The 24800-nt window shown below is 38.4% G+C and overlaps 2 protein-coding genes across 7 annotated transcripts; both read right to left on the reverse strand.

Moving 5' to 3' along the window:
• Positions 1-3289: 3289 nt before the first annotated feature.
• LOC122082550 (pentatricopeptide repeat-containing protein At3g22150, chloroplastic) lies at positions 3290-11552 on the reverse strand. Of its 6 annotated transcripts, none has more exons than XM_042650195.1 (5): positions 11307-11552; positions 6864-9945; positions 6288-6325; positions 6097-6196; positions 3290-3889 (listed from the first exon to the last, which is right to left on the reverse strand). In XM_042650195.1, the coding sequence occupies exon 2, from the start codon at positions 9819-9821 to the stop codon at positions 7239-7241; it is 2583 nt and encodes an 860-aa protein (XP_042506129.1). In that variant the 5' UTR covers positions 9822-9945; positions 11307-11552; the 3' UTR covers positions 3290-3889; positions 6097-6196; positions 6288-6325; positions 6864-7238. The 6 variants fall into 6 exon arrangements, with proteins under 6 accessions (XP_042506129.1, XP_042506126.1, XP_042506125.1 ...); XM_042650192.1 differs by having other exon boundaries at positions 6288-6412; XM_042650191.1 differs by having other exon boundaries at positions 6288-6412; positions 6531-9945.
• A 1674-nt stretch (positions 11553-13226) lies between these two features.
• Positions 13227-15094, reverse strand: LOC122082087 (dol-P-Glc:Glc(2)Man(9)GlcNAc(2)-PP-Dol alpha-1,2-glucosyltransferase-like). The gene is made up of 5 exons (XM_042649579.1): positions 15049-15094; positions 14843-14980; positions 14552-14756; positions 13917-14059; positions 13227-13833 (listed from the first exon to the last, which is right to left on the reverse strand). The coding sequence occupies exons 1-5, from the start codon at positions 15092-15094 to the stop codon at positions 13574-13576; spliced, it is 792 nt and encodes a 263-aa protein (XP_042505513.1). The 3' UTR covers positions 13227-13573.
• Between the last annotated feature and the right edge of the window lie 9706 nt (positions 15095-24800).

The following is a 24800-nucleotide window of genomic DNA, read 5'->3' on the forward strand; positions in this document are numbered from 1 at the left end:
ATTGAAGGAGTTAAGGTATGTACTTTACCATTGAGAATTTCCCTGGACATTATTAGTGAAATGTACCAAGAGGTGGGGCCCACACAGCAAAAACGCCTTGAGAAGGCCCCACTCAACTTAAGGACCCATTTCCTCACAAGGGTGACCAGTTCAGCCTTCACCGGTTGATGGTCACCGGCTGATGGAGCATCCACCGGTGAACACCCTCTGGTGAGAATACTGGCCGAAATCAGTTTATTTTGCTGTGGGACCCAGGTCTTCGCACCCGTGCATATCAAACCACCCCCAATAGTTGGGACAACCTATTGGGGAATAGATTAATGTATACGAACACCCTAAGGTGGGCCCATTAGTGCCAAATAACGGAATAACTTGGTATTGGGCAAAACATCCCTTAGTGGGATTTAAGTGGCTATAAATAGGACTCTTACCATTCAATTCTTCTCCTACCAAAATAGAAACATGGACAGGGAGAAAGAAGAAGGAGGAGGAGAAGGAAGGCAAGGGAGGAGGAAGAAGAGGGAAACAAAGGGAGCACCTACCATTGAAGGTAAGTTCCCCTCTCTACCGTTTAGATAATTCTCTCTCTCTCATACCCCATCTTGACCTAGGCTAGGTTGGGGAAAAATCCTAATCAAAATCCCTCTACCCACATACCCAATCTACAAATTGAATGGGGGATTTTGGTGTGAGGGACCTAATCAAGCAAGTTAATTATTCACCATTGAGTGTGAAGGCATCTTACATGAAAAGCCCCAAATTTGACAACCCAAAACCCTAGGATTTGGGAATTTGCCAAGTCCTCTACAACTAGTTATCCCAAACCCAAAATTAGGTTGGGAAAATAAAATTAAACACATGAATAATAGATTTGAGTAATCACACAAGCAATTGATGGTCACTACATGAACCCCCAACCGATATTCCTCAATTTAGGTTAACCTAGACTTGAAAATTGGGGATTTGAGTCTATCTTATGACTCTATGTAAATTAACCCTCCAATTACACTAAACTCAAGCTAAGTGATGTGTGCGTGTGTACCCTACATGCAAACCCACCCTAAAATCACAAAACCTAAGTTGTAAACCATACAAAAAAGTGAGAAATGGAGTTGAAAATGGCACTACACTCGAAACCACACACACACACGACCAGACAAAGGGGCCACAAGGCCTATGGGGCTGATCTGGGTAAGAAAACCCCCGTTTCAACTTCACCGGCTGATGGTCACCGACTAGCCGGTGAAGGCAGGGACCATCCACCGATGAAAATATTGCAGGATTTGCATCCCTTTCGGATTTGTCCACCTGTGAGCATCCACTGGTGAACCATTTTAAAGATATTTTTAATCATTTTATTAGGGCATAGGTCCAGTGTCCCACTCTCCTATAGATAACCAAATAACCTAAAAACACTGTGTCCTAGGAGTGGAACCGAGAAGTGATGGGAGCATGCAACACGAAACTATCAACTATCTACAACCATCTAGAACTCAAGGTGAGGGGATTTTGTATGTTTTTATGGAATGCTTGCATCATATCACATATGTGGGTGAATCATGTCATTTTGCATATTATTATCTCATTCTTTGTGGGAAGTGTTGATGTGGCATGAGAATGTGGATTATGGTTGCGTATGTGTGTGTGTGTGTGTGTGTGTGTGTGTGTGACTGGGGTGCAGGGTGGCCAACGGTTAGTGCCAACGGCATTGCATGCTCAAGGTGTGTGTGTGTGTGTGACTAGGGTGCAGAGTGGCCAATTGTTGGTGTTGACGGCACTACATTCTTAGGGTGAGTGTATAAGTGTGTGTGCGGGGACTAGGGTGTAGGGTAGCCAACGGTTGGTGCTGACGGCACTGCATGCTCAGGGTGTGTGTGTGTATGTGTGTGTGTGTGTGTGTGTGTGTGTGTGTGAGACTGGGGTGCAGGGTGGCCAAAGGTTGGTGCCGACAACACTGCATGCTCAGGGTGAGTGTGAGTGTGTATGTGTGTGACTGGGGTGCAGGGTGGCCAATGGTTGGTGCCGGCAGCACTGCATGCCCAGGGTGGGTGTGTGTGTGAGTATGATTGAAATGTGTTGTGGCATATTAGAATGTATTGGGCTGGGATAACCACCCTGGTGCTACAACCCTTGCCAATAGGGGTTTACGTATTGGTTAATTCTCTCGTCCGACGGTCCGTGGTTGGGGACGATTTCCTATGACTGAGGGCGCAGATGCCAGCTTCGTGACAGACCCTCACGCGATGTTTGATTCAGTGATGGGTATACCTTATATGCGATGTTGAATTCGATGTAGTAGTATTATGGGAGGATTATTAATAGGGGTTTGTCGGGTAACGATATGGTTTTAGAATCGGCATGCTCCTAACCCGCAACTAGTTTGTATCCTTGGGGACTGATAATGTACATTCATGACTGGGGATAACACCTATGTTGCAATAGCACTTATACCTCATTGGACTTAGAAATTGTTTGCTAAAACCAGATCATGTCATTTCATTCATCTAACTGCGTTAATATTGTTGTGGGTGAGCATTTATACTTGTTTCTATTTTATTGATTGTTGTGGATGCATGGGTGTGTGTGTACCCATCACTGGGCTTCGTGGAAGCTCACCCCATTGTTGTAACCTTTTTAGATGGTGGAACCAGTGCAAAGGTAGACTTAGGACTTCTGTGGCAATGGTAAAGCTTGTGTCCGCAAGACACCGTGCTGATGGACATCACTTCCATATTGTTAGTTATTTATCCTTATGTATTATTTATAATCTCGTAATACCTAAGATCAGAATTCAAATAAATTTTGGTATATGATAATTATCATTTAGTGAATCACTAGTAGTAGAGTAAAGTTTACAAATCTTATACGTGTACTTTGATTTTAGTTGTGATTTTGGGGCATTTACGGATTGGGGTACTGTATCTGTGATCCTGGAGGGTTAGGCTGACTAGATATGGGTATCCAGTGCTGCATACCTTGGCCTAGAGGAGGCGGGGTGTGACATTATATCAGGTTACATGATTGACTCTATGCTTAGTTAATTCTCATTTTCTCTTTCCATAGAAAAAAAAAAAAAAAAAAAAACAAATGAATGTTGACGCATACATTCACAATATTATCTAAAAAAAAAAAAAGTCTGGTTAGGGGCACAGGTCTGTGGCACCCAGAAGATGTGATCATGTCTTGACAAGATCATAATCTATATTTTAGTAGGTCCAACCTGAGAGATTATATTTTCACAAAAAAAAAAGGACTTCACAATCTGATCTAAGTGCTGCTCTTTAGAACGTTTTAAAACCAAATTAAAACATTTCTTGAGTCCAACTAAATGATTTATAATACACTTTTACAGTCACTTATGCTGAATTTTCTCCCACCTAATCTCTTATCGTAGGAAAAGTATCATATTATGGGCAACCCAAACCTGTAGAATATTGGTCTGGGTATCCAGACCTCAGATTTTCACAAGAACCAAAAAGGAGAATGAGAACCTACATATAGATGTGTGTGTGTGTAGAAAAGGGGAGGGGGTCAAACGAACCCGTTGGTCTTCTTCAAGTCTAATCTCGGTGGCCTCCTCAATCTGCAATCTCCCATGAAAGATCCCAATAGAAATTATTAAAGAGTGTGCAGCTGCAGCCATTGCATCGATAGCAGCAGCCAATTCAGTGTCATTTGTACCTTTAGAAGATTTTCGATAGCAATAACAAGACCATCCACTTGCAACAACAATCTCAGCCTTAATCCCAACTTAATGGAGTCGGCTACATGGATCCAAACAAGACCATCCACTTGCTTGCCGCCAAAAAAACTAGAATATACAACAGGCTTAAAGCCAAATTCAGGCTCCACCAAGTTTAGCAAAGTGTCAATTTCTCCACTCATTTCTCTGTAAACAAAAAGGTGTAGGTATGCTGAAACTTTCTAATTAGCCATTTTCACTAAAAACATAAACTAAGATGAAGACTTGCATGTAAATTAGAGATTTATTAGTTAAACATGAGGAATTTTAAATGTCTACAGGGCTTAATATCCTTTAATGTAAACAATTAAATAAAGTGCCCATGAGATAAAATACAAAGCTAAGACAAGAGTTCCACTTCAAGCAATTCAACATCTTTTCAGTTCCTGTGTGAACAAAGGAAGTACATTATATCATAAGCAATGATTTTGGGACTTTGGAAGGAGAGGACATGAAGGGTTTTTGAGAACAATCCTAGAGTTCTCCCAGAATATTTGCTGGCATTAGCCACTCTCTAATTGAGTGGTCTTTGGTTTCGAAACAATTATTTGTCAAGGTAGATAGAAATGGCATCTCTCCCAGCTGGGTTTCTTTCTTTTTCACTGATGTATTTTACTTTCCACTTTTTTTCCTTTTGGATGTATAGCTGGTATATGTCATGTCATCATTTCTATCAAAACTGCAATTATCCAATCGTTTTGAGAACTAAATATATTTTTTGTTGTTCCAGATAATAAGAAAAAGGTTGGAACTATGCCATTATACCCAAGAAGGAGGAAAAACCATTGGGTCTTTTGGCTTACAGAAAACTTGGCAACAAATCACTTCCCTCACTCAATTCAAGCAATCTACATTGGATACAAAGAGATTAGAGCTTTTTTTTTCTTCAAACAAGATTACTCTATTATAATATGACAGCTTCTATACAGGAAGTACTCCAACTTGTCAATGTTAACAAGAAAGTAAAGAAACAGAGCAAACCTTGATTCCACAAGTACAATGCTAAGAAAAGCTTACAAACTCAGGAATTGTCCGTGGAAGCGTAATCACTGAAATTATGAAAATCTATAGACTTGGATTGCTAACAAATGCCCGTGGGTTTAGATTTGGGTACAAACAACAAGACGGGCTATTTCAGTATTTAATTAAAAAAAAAATCCAACATAAGCCCACAAAAGCAACCCATTGTAAACCCTAATAGTCAATATGACAACACCATAATTTAACAATTATCAAAGTAAGTACATTCTTAATATAACAGTTTTGTACTTCTAGTCATTGTCATAAATAAAAATAAATAAATATGACAATTTCCTATAATAACAACATGCCAAATATGGAACTTCATAGCATTTATTCATGATAACAGAAACACATGAAATATGTTATCTTATCCATGATGCATTAGATATAAGAAATTGTATACAAGTATGATCTTTAAGCCCAAATGGCTTTGATATCTAATACAAATATTTTCCTATAAACTTTAGAGTCAATCATAATAAAGGCCTATAATTTATAAGTCAAAAAATTCATTATTTAACATGGCACATGAACCAAATAACTTAGAGGCCAAAACAACAATAAACCCTTAACAAAAAGTAGAACTACTTTCATATAAGCATATTAGACTCTACCAAAAAATGGACCCCAATAAAAATAAGTGGATTCCAAAACTATTATAAAATACCATCAAATTAGTTTTAAGAGAAGAACAGCCTCTCAACTCAAAGAAAGGATCTGAAGGAGAAACAAAAGACCCAAAAACATAAATTAGAGGAAAGAAAAAGAGAGAGAGAGAACCAACAATTTCCAAAGAGATTTGAATCTCTCTAGCTGCACCACTAATATACCTCCAATCTTCAATACCTTCAGCCCTTTCCTGAATTCAGCCTAAAACCACAACTTCTTTGATTTTGAGACCATAGTTTTTGTTTCTATATACTAATAACATCAACTTCAAATTTCTCAATAGCCCCAAAAGTTGATTCTTCCAATTAAAATTTTTGCCAACAGTTCTTCACTGCTCATTCCCACAAACACCAAACCTACATTCTGTCAAAAATCTCACTCTCCTATTTAGAAGAATAATGGAGATATTCAAAGCATCAAGTAGGTCAATTCAATGTCTTAACTATTTCTTTTTTTTGGGAAAAAACCTTACCTTCCTTGTATCATTATTTTCCCCTTCTGCCAGCACAACCAAACCAGTTTTTTAGACACCATTGTATGATAAAAATTCTTAGTCTGTTTTCATTACTTTTGGTAATTGGGCTCCAGCAATGGATTGTCCTGGGTAAAAAAAAAATGAAACTGACAGACTAAGGGAAGAAAAACATCATGTTCTTACTTACAAGAACAATGAAGATAATCAAAGCATCAACCGCAAATGTGCCAGACTAATGCATAAAAACCATCAGTCAGGCCTTCCTCTTCAGGTGGTATACAAGTGCACTGCCCATTCAATCAATTCAAGGATACCATTAGTTTCCATGTATGTTATCGATATTTATCTAAAGGTGAATCTTGGGGAATGAGCTTTTACCTATTTTCTCTCCCTCTATGGAAGAAGCTGGAATGTACCTAAAGATCATCAATAGTGCTTTGGAGGTCATTTTGACACATTCATTTTCTCATATTGGGTCACCTCCAAAAAATGTAAATAGATCACTGTACAAAATAAATAGTCAAAACTATGGGAGGCTCTTGACTATCTCAACATTTACACTACAGTACACCTGTGATTACCAGAAATCAAACAAGAAGAAAGCAGAGAGTATAGGACTACCTTCAGAAATTCAAAAGAATCATATTAGTAAAGAATGTAGGAACCAATCCTGTATATCCTTTCATTGCCCACCATAGATATATATGTGCAGGAAGAAAAGTTAGAAAGAATCAACCACTTCAAAATCAACTAAACCAAAGGAAAAACACTTGTTCTTCTGGAAATGAAAATGATGACCAAAAGCAAACAAATAATAATAATAATAATAAAAAAAACCCTAAACTACCAAACATTTATATAAATGAAAAGAAAAAGAAAGAATATAGAAGGTAAAAAAAAACATGACATTTGAGATAAATAAAAAGATGCTAAGAGAGAGAGAGAGAGACTCACCAGAGCAGAGTCAATTTGTTGCTGATGAAACGATTCAGAGAGTGGAAGAACCAAGGATAATGTCACTGAGGGCCATCAGCCAAGGTAAGGGTTTGGGTGGAGAGGACAAAGAGAGCAAGGGTGTGGCGGAATGGGCTTTTGGCCATTTGGAGGTAATTAGAAAATGTCATATTCAGATTTTGCAACTGACAATCTGAATGTCAAGACAATTTTCAAATATATTTTTTTAATGGAAGCAACGGGGGCTACAGAGATGTTTAGCATATCCTATCTCCATTTAAGTATTTGGAACAGAAAATAAGATACAGTGCAAACACTGCACATACAAGAAACAGAGAATCATGTGCTGTCAAACACTGTGCTCTATGCCTTGGTTCATTCTTCATACTCACTACTGAGACAAGGCCTATAACCAGCCACCTTTATCTCCATAGACAATTCTTCCAACTTTGCGTAAATTAAATCACACTGAGGATGCTTTTGATCCCTAGATGTGAAGCAATTCACAACACCACTAATCTCAATCCAACTACAACCCGCCTCTTTCCTCAAACCCCTCTCTCTCATTTCCTTCCTCACACTTTCAACATTGTCCCACTTTCTCTCTTCAGCATAAATATTTGACAACAGAACATGGTAGCCAGCCATGCCATTTCCTTTCTCCATCTCAAGCAACCTCTCAGAAACCACTTTCCCCAATTCATACTTTTTGTGTATCCTACAAGCACCAAGAAGTGAACCCCAAAGCCCCACTACATTAGCCTCATCACCCAGTTCATTAACTAGTTCATAGGCTTCCATGACCCTCCCAGCCCTTCCTAACATGTCCACAACACAGCAATAGTGCTCAGGTTTGCGGGCAATCATATATTCATCTTCCATTGATTCAAATATTTGGAGGCCTTCATCAACCAATCCAGAATAACTGCAAGCTGACAAGACAGCAACAAAAGCGACGGCATCAGGTTTCATGCCAGAGAGTGGCATCGACTGAAACAAGGACAGAGCTCTTTCACCCAGTCCATGCTGGCCATAGCCTGAGATCATAGTGGTGTATGTGACAGAATTTATCTCAGGTAGTCTAGTGAAAACTCTTTCAGCATAACTGATTTCACCACACTTTGAGTACATGTCTATTAGCGATGTACCAACAAAGACATTTTGGTCCAGGGTGTGGCGAAATGCAAACCCATGGAGCTGCTTCCCAAAACCAATTCCTCCAACTGGACTGCAGGCTGGAAGGATAGATGCAAGTGTAACAGCATTAGGTAACTGCTGTTGCTGGAGCATCTGCCGGAACACAATTAAAGCTTGTTCAATCTGCCCATTTTGGCTGTACCCAGAGATCATGGCATTCCACGTGACTTGATCTCTATCACGAACACAATTCTTCTCAAAAAGCTTTTCTGCAGCATCGATCAAACCAGCCTTCGTATACATGTCTATAAGATAACTGTCCATTCCCTCAAATTGAATCCAATGTCTGAAGAGATAAGCATGGGTCTCTTTTCCAATTTTCTGGTTTCTGAGATTTGATGCAGCCGAAAGCAAAGCTGTGGCAGTTATGGAATCAATCACGAATCCCTGTTTCTGCATCTCATACACAAGCATCAATCCTTCGTCATCCAATCCATTCTGTACAAAAGCAGAAACCATGGTATTCCAAGAGACAAGATCCCTTTCCGGCATTTTATCAAAAACCATGAATGCAGCCTCAACCAGATCACACCTGGAATACATAGAAATTAGGGCATTCGAGATAACAACATTTGATGCCATTAAATTTTTTATCACATAAGCATGAAGCTGTCGCCCGAAGTCCAGTTGCTGCAACTGCGAAGTAGCTGTCAAAGCAGTGAGGAAAGTTACATTATCAGGAATAATCTTATCCAAATCTAAGACTTTAATGAAAAGATTGAGACCTTCAGCGGGGTGATCATTTTGCACATACCCACTTATCATGGTGTTCCAAACTTCTATATTTCTCTCTGTACACAAATCAAAAACCTGCCTTGCAGAAACCATGTCTCCAAGTTCTGAATACATGAAAATTGCTGAACTTGCAGCAAAAAGATCACTAACATACTCACTACCCATTTTGAGAAGCAAACCATACAGGACACCAGAGTTCTTCTGATCTCTGATACTTGCCACTGCTGGAAAGACATTGATGAAACTAACAACTGTTAATTTTATTCCCATATGTATCATCTGCCTAAATTGCTTCAAGGCTTCAACAAATCGTCCAGTTTTGACATACCATGCAATTATAGTATTCCATGCTACTGCACTTCTCTTACGCATACCATCAAACAATTTCTGTACTACATCAGATTGAGGAAATTTGAAAACTCCACTGCCATTTCTATCCTCTTGGATTTCAAAGGATGGGCTCAAACAATTTGAGTACATGTTCAGAAGAGAATTACTAACAATTCTACTTGGATTTGTATGAGAACGAAGAATCTGACAATGTACAGCTTTTCCAAATTTCAATTGTTGACTTTCAGCGCAAGCTTTAAGCACGGAAGAATAAGTATAGGAATCAGATCGTATGGTGGTACAGGTCCTCATTCGGACATAAAATCGAAGAGCTTCATTGTGCATGCCATTGCAGATGAACCCAATAATGATCGTGTTCCAAAGCACAGTGGTGGGGCAAGGAATGGTGTCAAAGAGGCGGCGAGCAACCTCAGGTTGTCCTTCTTGGCATAATTGGCTGAGACGGGATCGAATTGTGGGGGTCTTAGGTTTAGACTTTGAGGATATCTCTATTTGAAGAAGAGATTGAGAGTTTTCACTGATGACAGGAGATCGTTGTTTCTCTTCTATTTTGGTAGGAAGATTTGCTATTGTAGAGTTTGAATAGGAACAGTTTTGGAGACGGTAAGGTTTACTAACATTACGATATGAATTAGGGATGGGGACAGGAGGCAGTGTGGAGGACCTTGAGGCCATGGTTGTCGTCCTTTGTCTTCCCCACTAGTGGGGGGGATGTCTAATGCATGTGCGGCTGATACCGTCTTGTCCTATCCCAAGAAACTTGGACAGTGGAATGAGCTGTGAGGATACAGTTGGATGCCTGCAGCAATAAAATAAGAAATCCCATATATTAAACAGGTAGTTTCCTTAGAGAAAAAGCTAATGACAATGAGAGAAAATTATTCAAAGGACATTAGAGTTGCAAGAGTAAAACAGTGTAGAAACCTATGCTTCTCATTGTGAAGAATCCATATGGGAGAAGCACTTTTTCATTCGAAAAAAAAGAAGCAAAGATCAAGCTATTGTTTTATGCTTCTCAATATAATTGAAACAAATCATATAGCTGGATAGTAAGACTATAATAAAAACAAAAATGCAGCCTTATCCCAACTTAGTGGGGTCGCTAAATGGATCCAAGAAAAACAGCTGGACACTAAGACTAAGGTAACTTATTTCAATTGACAATGGTGAAGAGAATGTAAATTACATACTAGTTGCAAAATTAGCACCCATCTCTAATAATGACTCCTACACTCTTGCATCATTCAGTTCTTTAAATCCTAAAAGTTACCAAATATAACAAAAATTAGAATGGAAAACTCTCTCCATCCTTGTAAATATTTAAGGACTGCTATGTATTTGTTTAGTGACCTGCATGAGGGAGATCCTATAGACAACCTTCTCACTGTTATTTAAAAAAAAAAAAAAAAAAAAAAAAAAAAAAAAAAAAAAAAGAAACAAAAACCAAAACCAAAAACTATTATGTGCATAAGCTTATATATGACAGACATAAACCGTCAGTCTGTCATATAATATCGAGTGAAGTATATCTGGTCGGCCCAGAAAACTGCTATGTGGCATGTCAGATGGAGCCTAAAATTTTTGGACGTGTAGATCCCAAGGTTGCTCACCCACTTGTCAAGCTTCAACTCAATTGGATTGGGCAAAGTGGTAAAATAAAGCTTTAAAAATATGTATAACTGAGGACAATGGAAGGGTGCATGGACATACATGGGAGGGCATTTGATAGAGTTATATTCTGAAATTTGACAAACAGCCAATCCAGACGTTGCCCTTTTTATCTGGTCAGATTCGCCAAATCATCCTGCCACCGGACAAAGCTACATAGGCCCTGTGAAGTGGCATCTTGCCCATGTAATATAGATTAACCCTACAACAAACTGAAAACAGAGAACAGCGAGACAACCATTTCACTCTCTCGGACCAAAACTCAAACTTCTGTCATGCGGTTCACCAATGAACTAAATTTACTAGATAAACACATCAAACTTCGTTAAAACTTCACGAAAAAAATGAATTTTATCAACAGAAAAAAAGAGACACTTCAGCTATCACGCCCAAAAGCCATCAAATGGCTAAACTAAAACCCTGCCCCCTATATTTTACTCTGTACTGCATGGTTCCAATCGTTCAAAAAAAAAAGAGGGTCGATCAACTAACCTTTTTGTAGTCTTCGGATGATTGAAATCAGGAAATCGATAATTGATTAGTGAACCCAGAACGATCGTGCAATAATCGACAACCACAAACTCTGACAGTAGTAATGTGATATTCCCCTTAATAGTGTCTATCTCTCCGGATAAGAAGCCAAATGACTAAAGGAGGTGAGACCTGAGCGGAAAGAGAACGGAACATGGCGCGAACGCAACCGACAGACACTCAAGTGTCTAGACTCTAGACAATTCCTTCTTAAGTTTTTATCTATCAACGCGAATGGAGAGCCCCATGGCCACAAACTAGAAATTTGAAATCCAAGAAACGTTAATCAAGTAAACATGGGCCCTTAACTTGAATGCTTATGTACTTCTCTTGGGCTTGCATTTCTGATTTGGGCTGTCAAAGTTGAGAGAAATAATCCAAAGAGTTAGAAAACCTGGTGAAGCTCAGCTGAAACTACCCAGTGCACAAGGGCAGCTGGGTCTTTTCACACCCATCTGTTTCTGGGCTTAAGGAATGCCTGACGGGCAAGGTTCTTTCTCTCTATTTTACATTTAGGAAAGAGATCGTTGTCTGGTCTCGTGGCCCTTGCACCAGTGTAGGGAATACTCATGGGATGTACGATTTCAGAGGGGATGGGAAGGTAATTTTGTGCACCCCATATGGAACTCCCTATCAAGTAACATTTCATTTTTTTATTTTTATTTATTTATTTATTTATTTTTGATAAGAGAAACAATATCATTAACTAAAAGCATAAGTTTGTACATAGTTTTGCAGTCAAAACCTATAGCTCCACAATATATTCTTTGGAGAAAAGAAACGCTCCCTACTTGTGCAGCCCTTTTTGCACTGATGTGGGGCCAATGAGAAGGTGCATATAAGCATCAACAAGGGGTGGGGTTTCTGTATTTGAAAAGTGTGGGGACATCATTTTGTTTCGACCCTTAGTGTCTGGGCACAGGGACCACACGATCAAGAAGTGTTCTTTGCTGATATTCTTTATATGAAGAATTCCACCATTAACATTTTGAGCTGGTCCCTAAGCTCTAATGAGTATTGAAGTAATGGATGAGCACTAAATGGAATAAATAGCATCAGTCATGTTCATGTATTCCCTTAGTGCAGTATCATATATTAATCAAGGTCAGAGGAGCAACAAGGCTACAATTGAAAATCTGTCTCTGCTCCACTTCTCTTGTCTTCCTAAATATATCATATTTTAGAACCATGACTTGTGATTGTGTGCGAGGATAAGAACATACTTAACCTATGTGTTCAGGCTCGTTCGAAACCCAACCCATTGCCGCCTGGCTCACCCTAATGATCTATGGTAGCACCAATAAAAAAACCCTTGGCCATGGAAACAACAATATTGTCCAACTCAGAATTGAAGAACAAGTAAAGTATTTTCTGAAATAACAACAATAAAACCTTATCCCAATTAAATCAAGTAGACTACATGGATCCAATCAAAAAGAAAGATAAAGTAGAAATAAAAAGGAACACAACATAAAAAATCAGCAAAATCTAACTTAGATGGCACTCTAATCAAATTTATTCAAGATTATATTTGGGACAAGACCTAAATTATGCATGTCTTTCCTCACTACTCCCATGATCATTTCAAGACTACCTTTTAATCTCCTTCAATCTGAATCAGCTCACTTCTTACTATTGCATCCTCAGGCCTCTGTTGGATGTGATCATACCACCTCAACAGTTTTAACAGTTTTCTCGGGACTTATCATGAATTCCAAACAACTCCTAAATCAGCTCTAATATGGTCATCCTTTACTTTATCCCTCCCACTTTTGCCATACATCCATCTCATCATCCTCAGCTTTACTACACATAGCATATCTACATGACACTTCTTAACTGCCGAGCATTTCGTCCCATACATGATAGCCAGTCCAACAATTGTCTTATAGAATATTTTTTTCCCTCTTGAAATAACAAAAAAAACAATACAAAAATAAAATTTAAAGAATTTGTAGTTCTTACTGACAAGTCACTTCCACACAAATCAAGGAAGTTAAAAAATGTAAAAAACTATCCATTTTGGCTCGTCACATGTAACATATCAAATACATGGTTACTCTGACAATACAACTTGAATCACGCCCATTGATGGTTTGCTCCTGAGCAACTAGTTCACAATTTCTTTCTCCCCAGGCATCTTTGCTTCTTGCTCAGCAGCTTGTCTAGCCTTTCTTTCTGCTGTCTTCCATTCCTTTCTCTCGGCATCACGTTTACTTTGTAACTAGCTACCATATAAATCTCTGGATCCCAGGTTCATGGTCCCAATGGAAAGGCCGAAACAAAAACATCAGCATTGTGAAGGTATTGACAACTACGTAAAGGGTCCCCATAAAAAACCAAATTTTGTCATCCTCCATCTGAGAATGAAGAATCAGAAAAAGGTATGGTACGGTATAATATCTGAACTCAATCAATGGAGCAGGGATGAGAACTGCTGCAGAGGCGCAGAAAAATATCAAGATCCAAATATTCTTTTGAACCTTTCCTGCCATAAGAGAACAGAAACAATTTCTTTAGCGTCATTAGGTAAACTAAGACAAATTGAATGCCAAGAGATTCATTACTGACCCAAGTTACTGCAGATAGAAAGCCATGAGTAAGCATAAAAAGGAACCAGAATGTACTTCATTGACCAATGAGCTCTAATAAACTTCCGCCAGAGATAAAAAGTGTAATGCCGGTTGTCAGCAAGGAGATATGGGTGTGCTATGCTGCAAGGGAAAATTAATTGAGTGCAAGTATTAACCTCCCCCCAAAAAAACAAAAAAAATCTCCCACATACCGGGGAAAAAAAGAAAGATGAAAGACAGTTTGAAAAGGAGAAATGAGATCGCATGCTTTGTGCTAGAGACCATTCAGCTAATCTCCCAAGGGGAAAAAAAAGTGTAACAACGGAGGAAGAAAAAGGCATACAGAGTATTAGGACTGTAGAAGATCCAAACCAACATGTCCCAACCCAAACCCCACCACATTTTCCACAAATAACATAAAACATGGATTACTTTTAAAATTCTGTTTCGTTGGATGTAACATGGCTGGTAAAGAACATAAAATTATTCATTGAAGAAATTATCTCACTCAGTTTTGGGGCATGAATATGTTTATTTTCAATGAGAACTTCTTCCGGCCATTCTATGTCCAACAGAGCTTGAGGGGAAATCATATTTGCACTAACAGACCTTGTAAAAATTCAACTCTAGTACCTGAAAAAACGTACAGCAAGAAACCCAGCCAAAAGAACCACAAGCCCTTTAATGAAACTCATGGGTCTCATTCTCCAGAATGCCCTCCACAGGGCTGTAGCTCGGCCTAGAGTGAGATGCAAAGGAGCCATGGCCAGAGCAGTAACCAGACCAAAATACATTATCTGTGCAAAATGTGGGGAGACGGCATGAGCTTCTTTCGCACCTGCAATATCATGAGCAATGCAATGTAAGAAAAATTCTTCATAGTCAATGAACAGAGAAGGAATGGGAGATTTCAGTTGATAGTACCAAGGACTACACTTCCATTCCAAAGGACAAAAGTGACAAAGGCCAGAAATACCATCAAGAATGGACCGAACTGTAGCAAAATCTCCCACTTCAAGTGCCACAACCTTAAAAAGATGGTACAAATCTCATCAATCAGACCTGCAATATAAAAATTCCAATTACAAATTTAAAGCATGGCATATCACTGTAATTAATTCTGATTTTACCAATCAAAAGTTCAAGTATTTCATGGAAACATTTCGCAGAAGCCATAGAACATATATTGTGGTAAGAATTTTGTGCCCTGTCTTGGGAGGTGGTGTTGTAATGGCATCTTTCATTGTACCACTAAAGGAATCCAGGTTGGCGGAGGTGAGGACATGGTGTTCACATTTCACCACTAACAAAATCGATAATTTCTATATTCCATATAGAACAGGACCTGTTCTAGTCATGGTTAATGGTTTGAACCAGATTTCTAGTTTCAAGTTTTGGTTCAGATCTGGGTCACCCAGCTCATTTGGACCTGGATGGGCTTAATTTCAAGGCCCCAGTGAGTTATACGAACCTTACTTTAGGAAAATTTATTGTAAAAGGGCCTTTTGTTTTGGATGATTAAATAATTCATTACCGAGAGAAGAAAAATTATACAAGGGGAGAAGAGGGACCAGCCAAGAGAAGGGGAACAAACCCAAGGGGAAGAGGAGGAAAAAAAAAGGTTGTTTTAATTGGCTGATATCATGAGTAACATCTAGGTAGACGAGAATGGGGTCTAGTGTCTAATTTCTAGTCCTTTCTATTTTCTATTTTGGGTTAAGTTTACGGCAAGTCGGCAACATTATATAAGCATGCAAGGGCCTCACAATCCAAGACGATTTTGAGTAATGAATCATAGGTTCAGCCCTTTGGTTCTATGGTGATACAGCAGTGGTGATTCGGTAGGATCCCAGGTAGCGTTTTAAGTATTGGTGTGTATCGTGCCGTATCGGCCGATACATATCGGTATCGGTAGGCATTGACACGATACATACCGACACGCTACAGGGAATTTTTGGACCCTCTGTGTGCATCGGTGAATCGGTAGTATCGTATCGTGCCGTACCGTATCAGTCCGATACGTACGATACTCCACGATACGAACTTTTGAAAAATATAAAAATTCTTGTGAGTATAGGTACATATCGTACTGTATCGCACCGATACGTACCGATACGGTACGATACGGCTACTTAAGTGTGGAATGTGCATTTTTTGTTTGAAACAAACACTTCAAACTCTCTTACCATTTACCAACAATTTTCTACATTTCTCTTCTTCTTCCCCTTTGATTCACACTTTTTTGGAGACTCCAATGGTAGATTGAAGGAAACATTGTGGAAGTGAATGGTTCAAGCAAGGAGAAAAGCATAGTCCAAGAAGAACCTTGAACTTGAAAGTCATGAATAGTAAGTTCTTGAATCTTTACTCACTTTTTTCAACTTTAACCTTAGATTTTCAAGTTTTTTTACAAATCTAACGTTCATCATACTTAGAATCAAATTTTGTGCATCATTATTACATGAAATCATTGGATTTATAAGGATTCACACACTTTTTTCAAAAGAAAATGAGGGTTTCAATTTTTTTCAAATTTCTTAGATCTACTCATGCTTAATGGTTAAAAATGTTTAGATTTTTTTATGTTATGTAAAAACAAGTGTTCTACAACTTCCTATGGAAAATTTTGATTTTTATCAAAAAAATGTATTTTTAAAATTTTTTTATTCCAAAATTAATTAAAAAAAGATATACAATTTTTTTTTTTTAGAAAATTTAGTTCATTCAACTCTTAAAAATAATGTCATAACTTATAATTACTAAATACATGATTTCAGATGAAACCCACATTTTTTCCCCAAAAAAATGAGGGTTTCAAATTTTTTTTTCTTAGATCTACTCAAATATATTGGTCCACACTATGTTGATTTTTTATATGTTCTTTAAAAACAATTAATCTACAACTTCTATAAAAATATTTAATTTTTCTAAATAGTTTGTATTTTTTTTTTAAATTAATTAAAAATTAAGAAAAATACTAAAAAAATACAATTTTTTAGAAAATTCAGTTCATTTTAGTTTAAAAAAAAATTATAACTTACTTGGCCAATGACCATGATGTGAAATTAGATGCACATTTTTTTCCAAAAAAAATTGTGCATTTCAAGTTTATGTAAATTTGGAAAAATACAAAAAATTCTTTTTTTTTTTTCTTTAGATGCATCTCATTTTAGTTTCTAAAAAAATGCTATTATTTACTAAATACTAAATCAATAAATATGCATATTAAGTTTCATTATGTATCTTTGTAGGAAGATGGCGCCTAAAGAACGATCTAAGGATATTGGATGGACTACAGCCGAGAAAGTACAAGGCAATAGGTTGTGTACAAAATGCAATTATTGTGATACTATCCACCTAGGAGGTGGAATTACCAGACATAAACAACATTTGGCTGGAGGATTTTCTAATGTTGCCAAATGTATCAAGTGCCCAGATGAAATAAGCAAAGCAATGAGGAAGCACTTAACGGGAATTAGAGATAAAGCAAAAAAAGTTGTTGAAGAGGATGATAGATTGGTTGAGAATCTAAGGGATCATGAGGATTATGAAGGATCCGATATGGAAGCAGAGGATGAAGATCAACAACTTGCACGAGCGATGCATTTTTCAAGGGAGGAAGCAAAAGAAAAACAATAGATAGCAGAACAGCTGAGAAGAAGTCAATCTGTAGACCTAGGCGTGGTGGCCTGATGATTTATGAACAAGGTTCTAGCTTTGGAAGTCATCCAAGTGTAGATATTGGAGGCACTGTGAAGGGATCATGTTTGACAAATTTGCCTCCAGTGGTAGAGGTAAGGGGAAAAGGAGACCCAGAAATTAGAGATATGAGAGATGCACCATACAAACATCATGATGAAGGGCAACAAAGGATTGAAGAGGCTTTCCAACCAAAAACATTGAGTAAGAAAATTGGGAAAGCAATCTCTAGGTGGTTCCACAGTTCTATGATTCCACCTCACAAAGCTAAAGATCCGTACTTCAAGGCTATGGTCAAGGAAATTCAGACATGTGGGAAAAATGTGAAGCCACCCACACCCCATAAAATTGCAGGGCCATACGTAGATGCTATTGTGAAGAGGTGGATGAATACATTGAAGAGTTTAAATACAAGTGGCCTGAATATGGAGTAGCCATCATGTGTGATGGGTGGAGTGGACCGACGAGGATGTCCATCATCAATTTTCTGATATATTGTGATGGGAAAACAATATTTCATAAGTCTTTCAAAGCATCCTCAGATATCAAGGACTCAATGTATTTGTTTAAATTAATGGATGAAATTGTTCAGGAAGTTGGGCTAGATAATGTTGTCCAGGTTGTGACTGATAATGCCTCCAATTTCAAAAAGGCTGGTACTTTACTTATGGTGAAATATCTCACCCTATACTGGACACCTTGTGCAGCCCATTGTATTGATTTGATGTTCAAGGACATTGGTGAAATAAACAAAGTGCACACATTGGTTTCCGATGCCAAGATGATCACCAACTTCATCTACAATCACAGCTGGGTGTTGGCATTGATGAGAAAGTACACAAAAGGTGACTTGGTGAGGCCCACAGCAACAAGGTTTACAATAAATTATATTGCACTTGATTGTATTAAAAACGGAATGAAGGGATAGTTAAGTCATTCACCTCTAATGAGTGGTTTAGTAGTAGATATGCAACCACTGTAAGTGGAAAAGCTATTCAAGACCTAATCACCTCAACACAGTTTTGGGAAAAGATATACCAATTTACTAAGATTATGCAACCACTATTTGTCATACTTAAAGTAGTTGATGGTGATAAGGCACAGACGATGGGAAATATAATGCATTGTATGGAAGTTGTCAAACAAAAGATAGAAGAGAACCCAAAGTCATTTAAGGCATTTTTGAATATTATTAATTGTCGATGGGAAAATAATTTGGTTCAAGACCTTCATCGGGCAGGTATTTTCTCAATTAAATTTATAAGTGACTTTATTAGTAATTTAATATACTTAATCGTTAACAATAAGTAATATGTAACAATGTCAATGTGCAGCCTATTATTTGAATCCGGATCTGCACTACAAGAAAAATTTAAGGTTTAGGAAAGATTTGATGGAATCTTTGAAGGATGTTATCAATAAGTTAGCTCCTAATATTGATTCAGCCAAAGATGCAGTTGAAGAGGTTAGTAGCTTACTAAACTTACATATTGAATCATTGATTAATATTTAATACATTGAGTGGCATATTAATATGTTAATACATGTATAGGTGAAGTACTTTTGGGAGGCCACTCATAGGTTTGCTGATCATTTAGCTATCCGTGCTAGAGGAACACAACGCCCTGGTAATTTAGGCTTAATCAACTATCCTTGTATTTCAAATTTATTTCAAACTCCTAATGTTGCAATTATCTTTGTACAGCTGATTGGTGGATGAACTATAGCCGGAGTGCTCCAAACTTGAGGCCAATCCCAATGAAAATATTATCATACACGGCATCCTCAAGTGGCTACGAATGTAATTGGAGTACGTTTGGATTGATACACACCAAACCTCGGAATCGTTTGAGTTATGAGAAGCTGGAGAAGCTAATGTATGTGCCTTACAACATGAAATTGAAGATGGAATATTTAGAATTGGAGAAATCAAGGGATGATATTGATGTCAACCCAATTGACATCACCCACATACTCGACGAGGAAGATCCAGTTAGGGGATGGATTGAGGAGACTGAAAATGTTTGAATGTTGGACAAATTATCTGAAGATCGACGAGAAACCACACCTGATCCCATTATAGAGGACCTCATTAGAGATATAAATGAAGATTTTAAAAATATTGTTGATGATGAAACCCAAGCACCATCAACTATGCAAGAGGATGATGATAACTCCAATGATGGCGATATTAGGAGGACGAGATCAGGTGCTACATATAGTGTAACTCAACCAGATAGTGATGATGATGATCAAGACAAGGATGCTGCTGCTGCTGCTGATGATGATGATGATGATGATGACGATGGTGGTGGTGGTGGTGGTGGTGGTGGTGGTGGTGGTAGTGGTGGTAGTGGTGGTGGCCAAACTTATGTACCAGTACATTTCACAGAGGAGGCTGCATTTACACATGCAACCCAAGATAGTCATCATGGTGCTCGCACACAACCGAAGTCTTATAGTCGGAGGCGTAGGCGATCCCACAATCCGAGTGCTACTGATGCAGTGATGAGTAGCATGGAGTCAATGAGCATTAGTTCAGATCCCGCTAGTTCCTCATCTGGACATGGACACCATGTATCTTCAGATGCATCTTCAGGCTATGGATATGGGACTTATGCAGGACAATCATTTGCCAATCTAGAGCAGTACAGAAGTTTAGATCACGCTGGTTCCTCATCTGGACATGGACACCATGTATCTTCAGGTGCTTCTTCAAGCTATGGATATGAGACTTATGCAGGACCAACATTGGCCACTCCTGAGCAGTACAGAAGATTCTACAATGAATGGGAGACCCACTACCATAAATATTTCGACTGGGATAAATATTGTGCCTATATTCGACAAGTGCAGAACATCATCTTAGTTGCTCCTATTGAAGAACGTCCTAGCCGAGGATTTGAACCACCACGACACTCTTTATGGCACTCATCACAGTGGCAATGGCAATGACAATAAGGAAAGAAAAAACTGTAAGAAACCTCATCATTTTGAACATTTTCAACTCAATATATTTGTCTATCAATCATAGTTGTCATGGCGTCGCCCAGGTGTTGCCAAGGCGGCAATTTGGTGTCCTGGCAGAAAAAGTTCATGCCAGTGCTACGATTGACGTGACTCACAAATGGCGGTCGCAATTGGCTGATAGGCGTCACCATGCCACCGCCATGGATGCCAGGTCACGAGTGACTCACTAGGCGGTCAATTTTTTATAAAATGCACGGTGATTTTGATAATGCTATATTGATTTTTGATAATTTGATGTTGCTTAATGTTGGTTTTATATGTTATAGGATATATATATATTGTAGGCTTGTAGCATGCTAAATAACTTTAGAAACTAGAGGAAATAAAAAAGTAGTATACTAAATAACTTTAGAAAATAGGGAAAATAAAAAATGACATATGGGCGATTTGACCGCCATGGCAACGCCATAACGGGCGATTCATCGCCAAATCAATTAGCCATCCCTCCACCGCCTTGGATTGATTTGACGCCATGACAACTATGCAATCAATAAGATACCTTCTACTTAAGTATTTATGCATTCTACATGTTATATATAGTTTTTTTTAACTTTTTTTAATGCAAAAGTGTATAAAAATGTGTTCCCTATCCATTTATGTGCGTATCTTTAGCGTATCATAGCGTATCTCCGATACGATACGATACCCTCCGATACATATCTTAATTTTGATCGACTGATACGGTGACCGATACCGATACTTTAATCCTTGATCCTAGGTGGCTATACCAAGGTAGTAACAAGGTAGTAAGAACATACTTGATGGAAACATCAAAGTGTACAATAAAAAGAAGAAGACCCAACCAGTCCCATCTTTGTGGTTGGAGGATTAGAAGAAACCAGGAAGAAGAAAGGATGAAAAAGAGGAGTCGAACCAGCCTTCCCAGAGCTGGGTTCGACCCCCCTTGCTTCCCCATTCAATAAATCTTGTGGACCCCACCAAATCTTACTTTACTTTGCTTTAATTTTGATATTATTTGATTTGTTTTAAATAATTAGAAACTAGGACTTCTTTCTATTAGGTAGTTTATTATTTCAAATAACTAAGTTTCCAAGTATCTTTTTATTTTTAGAAGTTTTATTCTATTAAAAGTGTAAGGCCATTGGCCATTAGGAATTAATGAATTAGAATTGAAAAAAAAGCCAATGAGCAAACCCCCACCCCTCTCACGATTCTCTCTCTCTCTCAGTCTCGTCTTTCCCTCATTCTCTTTCTCGCCTTTCTCCTTTCCTCTCTCTCGGTCCTCTCTTCTCTCGCCTCCCCCTCTCTCTTTCAATTTTCCTGCTGCTACCGTTTACTGTTGCTGTTTCTGTTTAGTGTCTACTGCTGCCAGCTAATAACATCTGCTGCTGCTGCTATTACCCTTTTGATGCTGAACTGCTGCTGCTGTTTTGCCCCCTTAATGTTGAACTGTTGCTGCTGATCTCCCCTTTGATGCTGGATTGCTGCTGAACTTTTTCTTCAATACTGGGTGCTGCTGTTCTTTACTTCAAAACTGGGCTGCTGCTGAACTCCTTTCAATAATCGGACTGTTATTGGACACCGTCTTCAAAGTCTGGGTTGTCTTCTTTTGTTCTTAGATCTGGGCAGCAGGTAAGTATAGAATGAACCCTCCCATTCCCCCATTATTCCCTCATTATTTACTCCATTACTTCCATTAAAACCCACCCCCCCTTTAGACATTGTTTAACCTTTACTTGCATCACTGTTTTACCTTAAGTATTGCTGATTTTCTTATTACTAATAGTAGTATGACTAATCTTAGAGCATATAATATGGGACTTTTATCTACCTTTGGTGCTTGATAGGCTAGTGTTATAACCCAATTTTGCTTGCTGCAATGTTCTCTACCCCATGTTCTCCCTTGATACTTGAGTGAGTTCATGTGCTTCTCTTCCTAGATTATTATTGCTCTTTATTACTTTGATCATTAGCCTCACTTTATTTTTCATGTTAAATCGTGTTTGTTGAGCTTCCTTTGTCCTGTCCTACCCAAGTCCTTTGAGTTTACCCCCACCTAGTTAGTTAATCTTGTAGGAAGCCTAGTCACCTAGGAACCCCCCTACATCAATACTAATTCTACTGCTTTAATCATTATTCTGCTAACTGGTTTTCTGCATGGTTTAAAGTATAGGTACGTATCGTACCGTCTCAGCCAATACATATCTGTATCAATTATTTAAATACTTTTGTATTAATATGTATCCTACGATACATACCGATACGCACCGATACGTACCGATACTCTACAAAATTAAAATCGATGTGAAATGTATGTTTCGGTACGTATCGACCGATACAGTACGATACAGTGCGCTACGGTCATATAATGGCCAAGACGGGTCATTTTTCAAGAAAAAAAACACGATTTTTCGAGAGGTTTTTGTTCCAAAGTTATTGCCAACCATTTTTCCTCTCTAACTAAAGTGGAAATCAAGGTTGGGAACAAGGATTTTACATTTATGGGACAACTACAAACCTTGGATTCTTAGTGCGATACTCTCAATTTAGTTTTTAACCATAATACATGTTATATATAGCTTTTTTTAACATTTTTTATGCAAAAGTGTATAAAAAAGTGTTTCCTATCCATTTATATGCGTATCTCAGAGACGATACGATACCCTACGATACATATCTTAATTTTGGCCGACCGATACCGATACTTAAATCCTTGGGTTTAAAGTATCTCCGATACTAATACGATACGCTCCGATACGTATCTTAAATTTAGTCGACCGATATGATACTTTAACCCTTGATATTTAGCATATCTTAGCTTATCTCCGATAAGATACGATACACTCCGATACGTCTCTTAAATTTAGCCGACTGATATAGTGGCCGATACCAATACTTTAATCCTCCTAAAGGTGAAGGAATGCAATGCAAAACTCGACCCACAAGTGCACTAGGACTGGCTAACCTCTTTGGATTATTATTTTGAATGGTATGAATTGACAGAGCCGAGGAAGCAAGGAAGTGGTGGAATATTCAAGAATGGATGTTATAAGTACATGGTACAGCACCTACCACATGGAATGATATGAAAAAAGAGTTGAAGAGCAAGTACCTCCCTTCAGACTTTTTGAGCCCGACCACATGACCAGCTAAATTCCCTTCGGCAAGGTGCATCTCTGTAGCTAAATGTATGGAACAGTTTTTGACTCACTTATTCACGGACGAAGATCGAAAAGGATGATGTCCAGCTTGTGTCTTGATTTCAATTGGGATTACGGCAGTAGATTATAAAGGAAATTGGTGTGGTTGATGTAGACTACTTCCAGAAATTGTTACAAGCAGAATAATTACTAAAGCCCCCAGTTAAGCGAGTTGGCTCTCAAGTCAGGGAATACAGTAGAACACCCCCAGTTGGTGTGTGGTATGGATAATCCCACAGGTTGAGCTGGTACCTCTGCAGTTGCGAATAACAAGGGTAAAACACCTATGGCTAGTGGCAACAACACAAGGTGCAACAAGTTTGGGCATATTGCTAAATTTTGTCCTATGAAGCCGAAAGGTAACCCTATAGTGGCTACAATAGAAGAAAATCCCGCAACGAAGTTTTGTGAACCTCATCCACCTGATGCCGACGATGATGTGAGCTATGAGGATGGAAAAGAAACCAAGGGGTTAATGCTATATGCTATGAATTCCATTGGCTGAAACCGAAGAAGAGTATGATGATGAAGAAACCAAGGAGCATAGTACTACAGTATGATTCAGAGACTATGGATAAGTTGAAGATACAATTGCGGAGGACTCCACTGACAAATTAATCACATTTGATGCTGATCAGGAAATTGAGCACATCAAGTTTGTGATTCCACCACAATTCTTAGAAGAGAGAGCTCCGACTTGAAGATTACATTCTTAATATCCATCCTGCTAAAGTTTTATTCTGGGCTGAAGTTGGATGTACATCATGTGAAGTTAATCCCTCGACTTGACAAAAGTCGAGGTCAAGTTTCTTCAAGCCAGGGAGAGTTGATAGAGATTGCCAGCATGAAGACAAGGGCCTGTTCTAGTCCTGTGAGTTCATGGTTTGAATCAGTTTTCTGGTTTAATTGAACCTGGGCTCAAGTCAATAGTTCAGATCTGGGTCATCCAGCTCGTTTGGGCCTGAATGGGCTTACTTTCAAGGCCCTATCGG

This window comes from Macadamia integrifolia, chromosome 6 (assembly GCF_013358625.1).
Source record: "Macadamia integrifolia cultivar HAES 741 chromosome 6, SCU_Mint_v3, whole genome shotgun sequence".
NCBI lineage: Eukaryota > Viridiplantae > Streptophyta > Magnoliopsida > Proteales > Proteaceae > Macadamia > Macadamia integrifolia.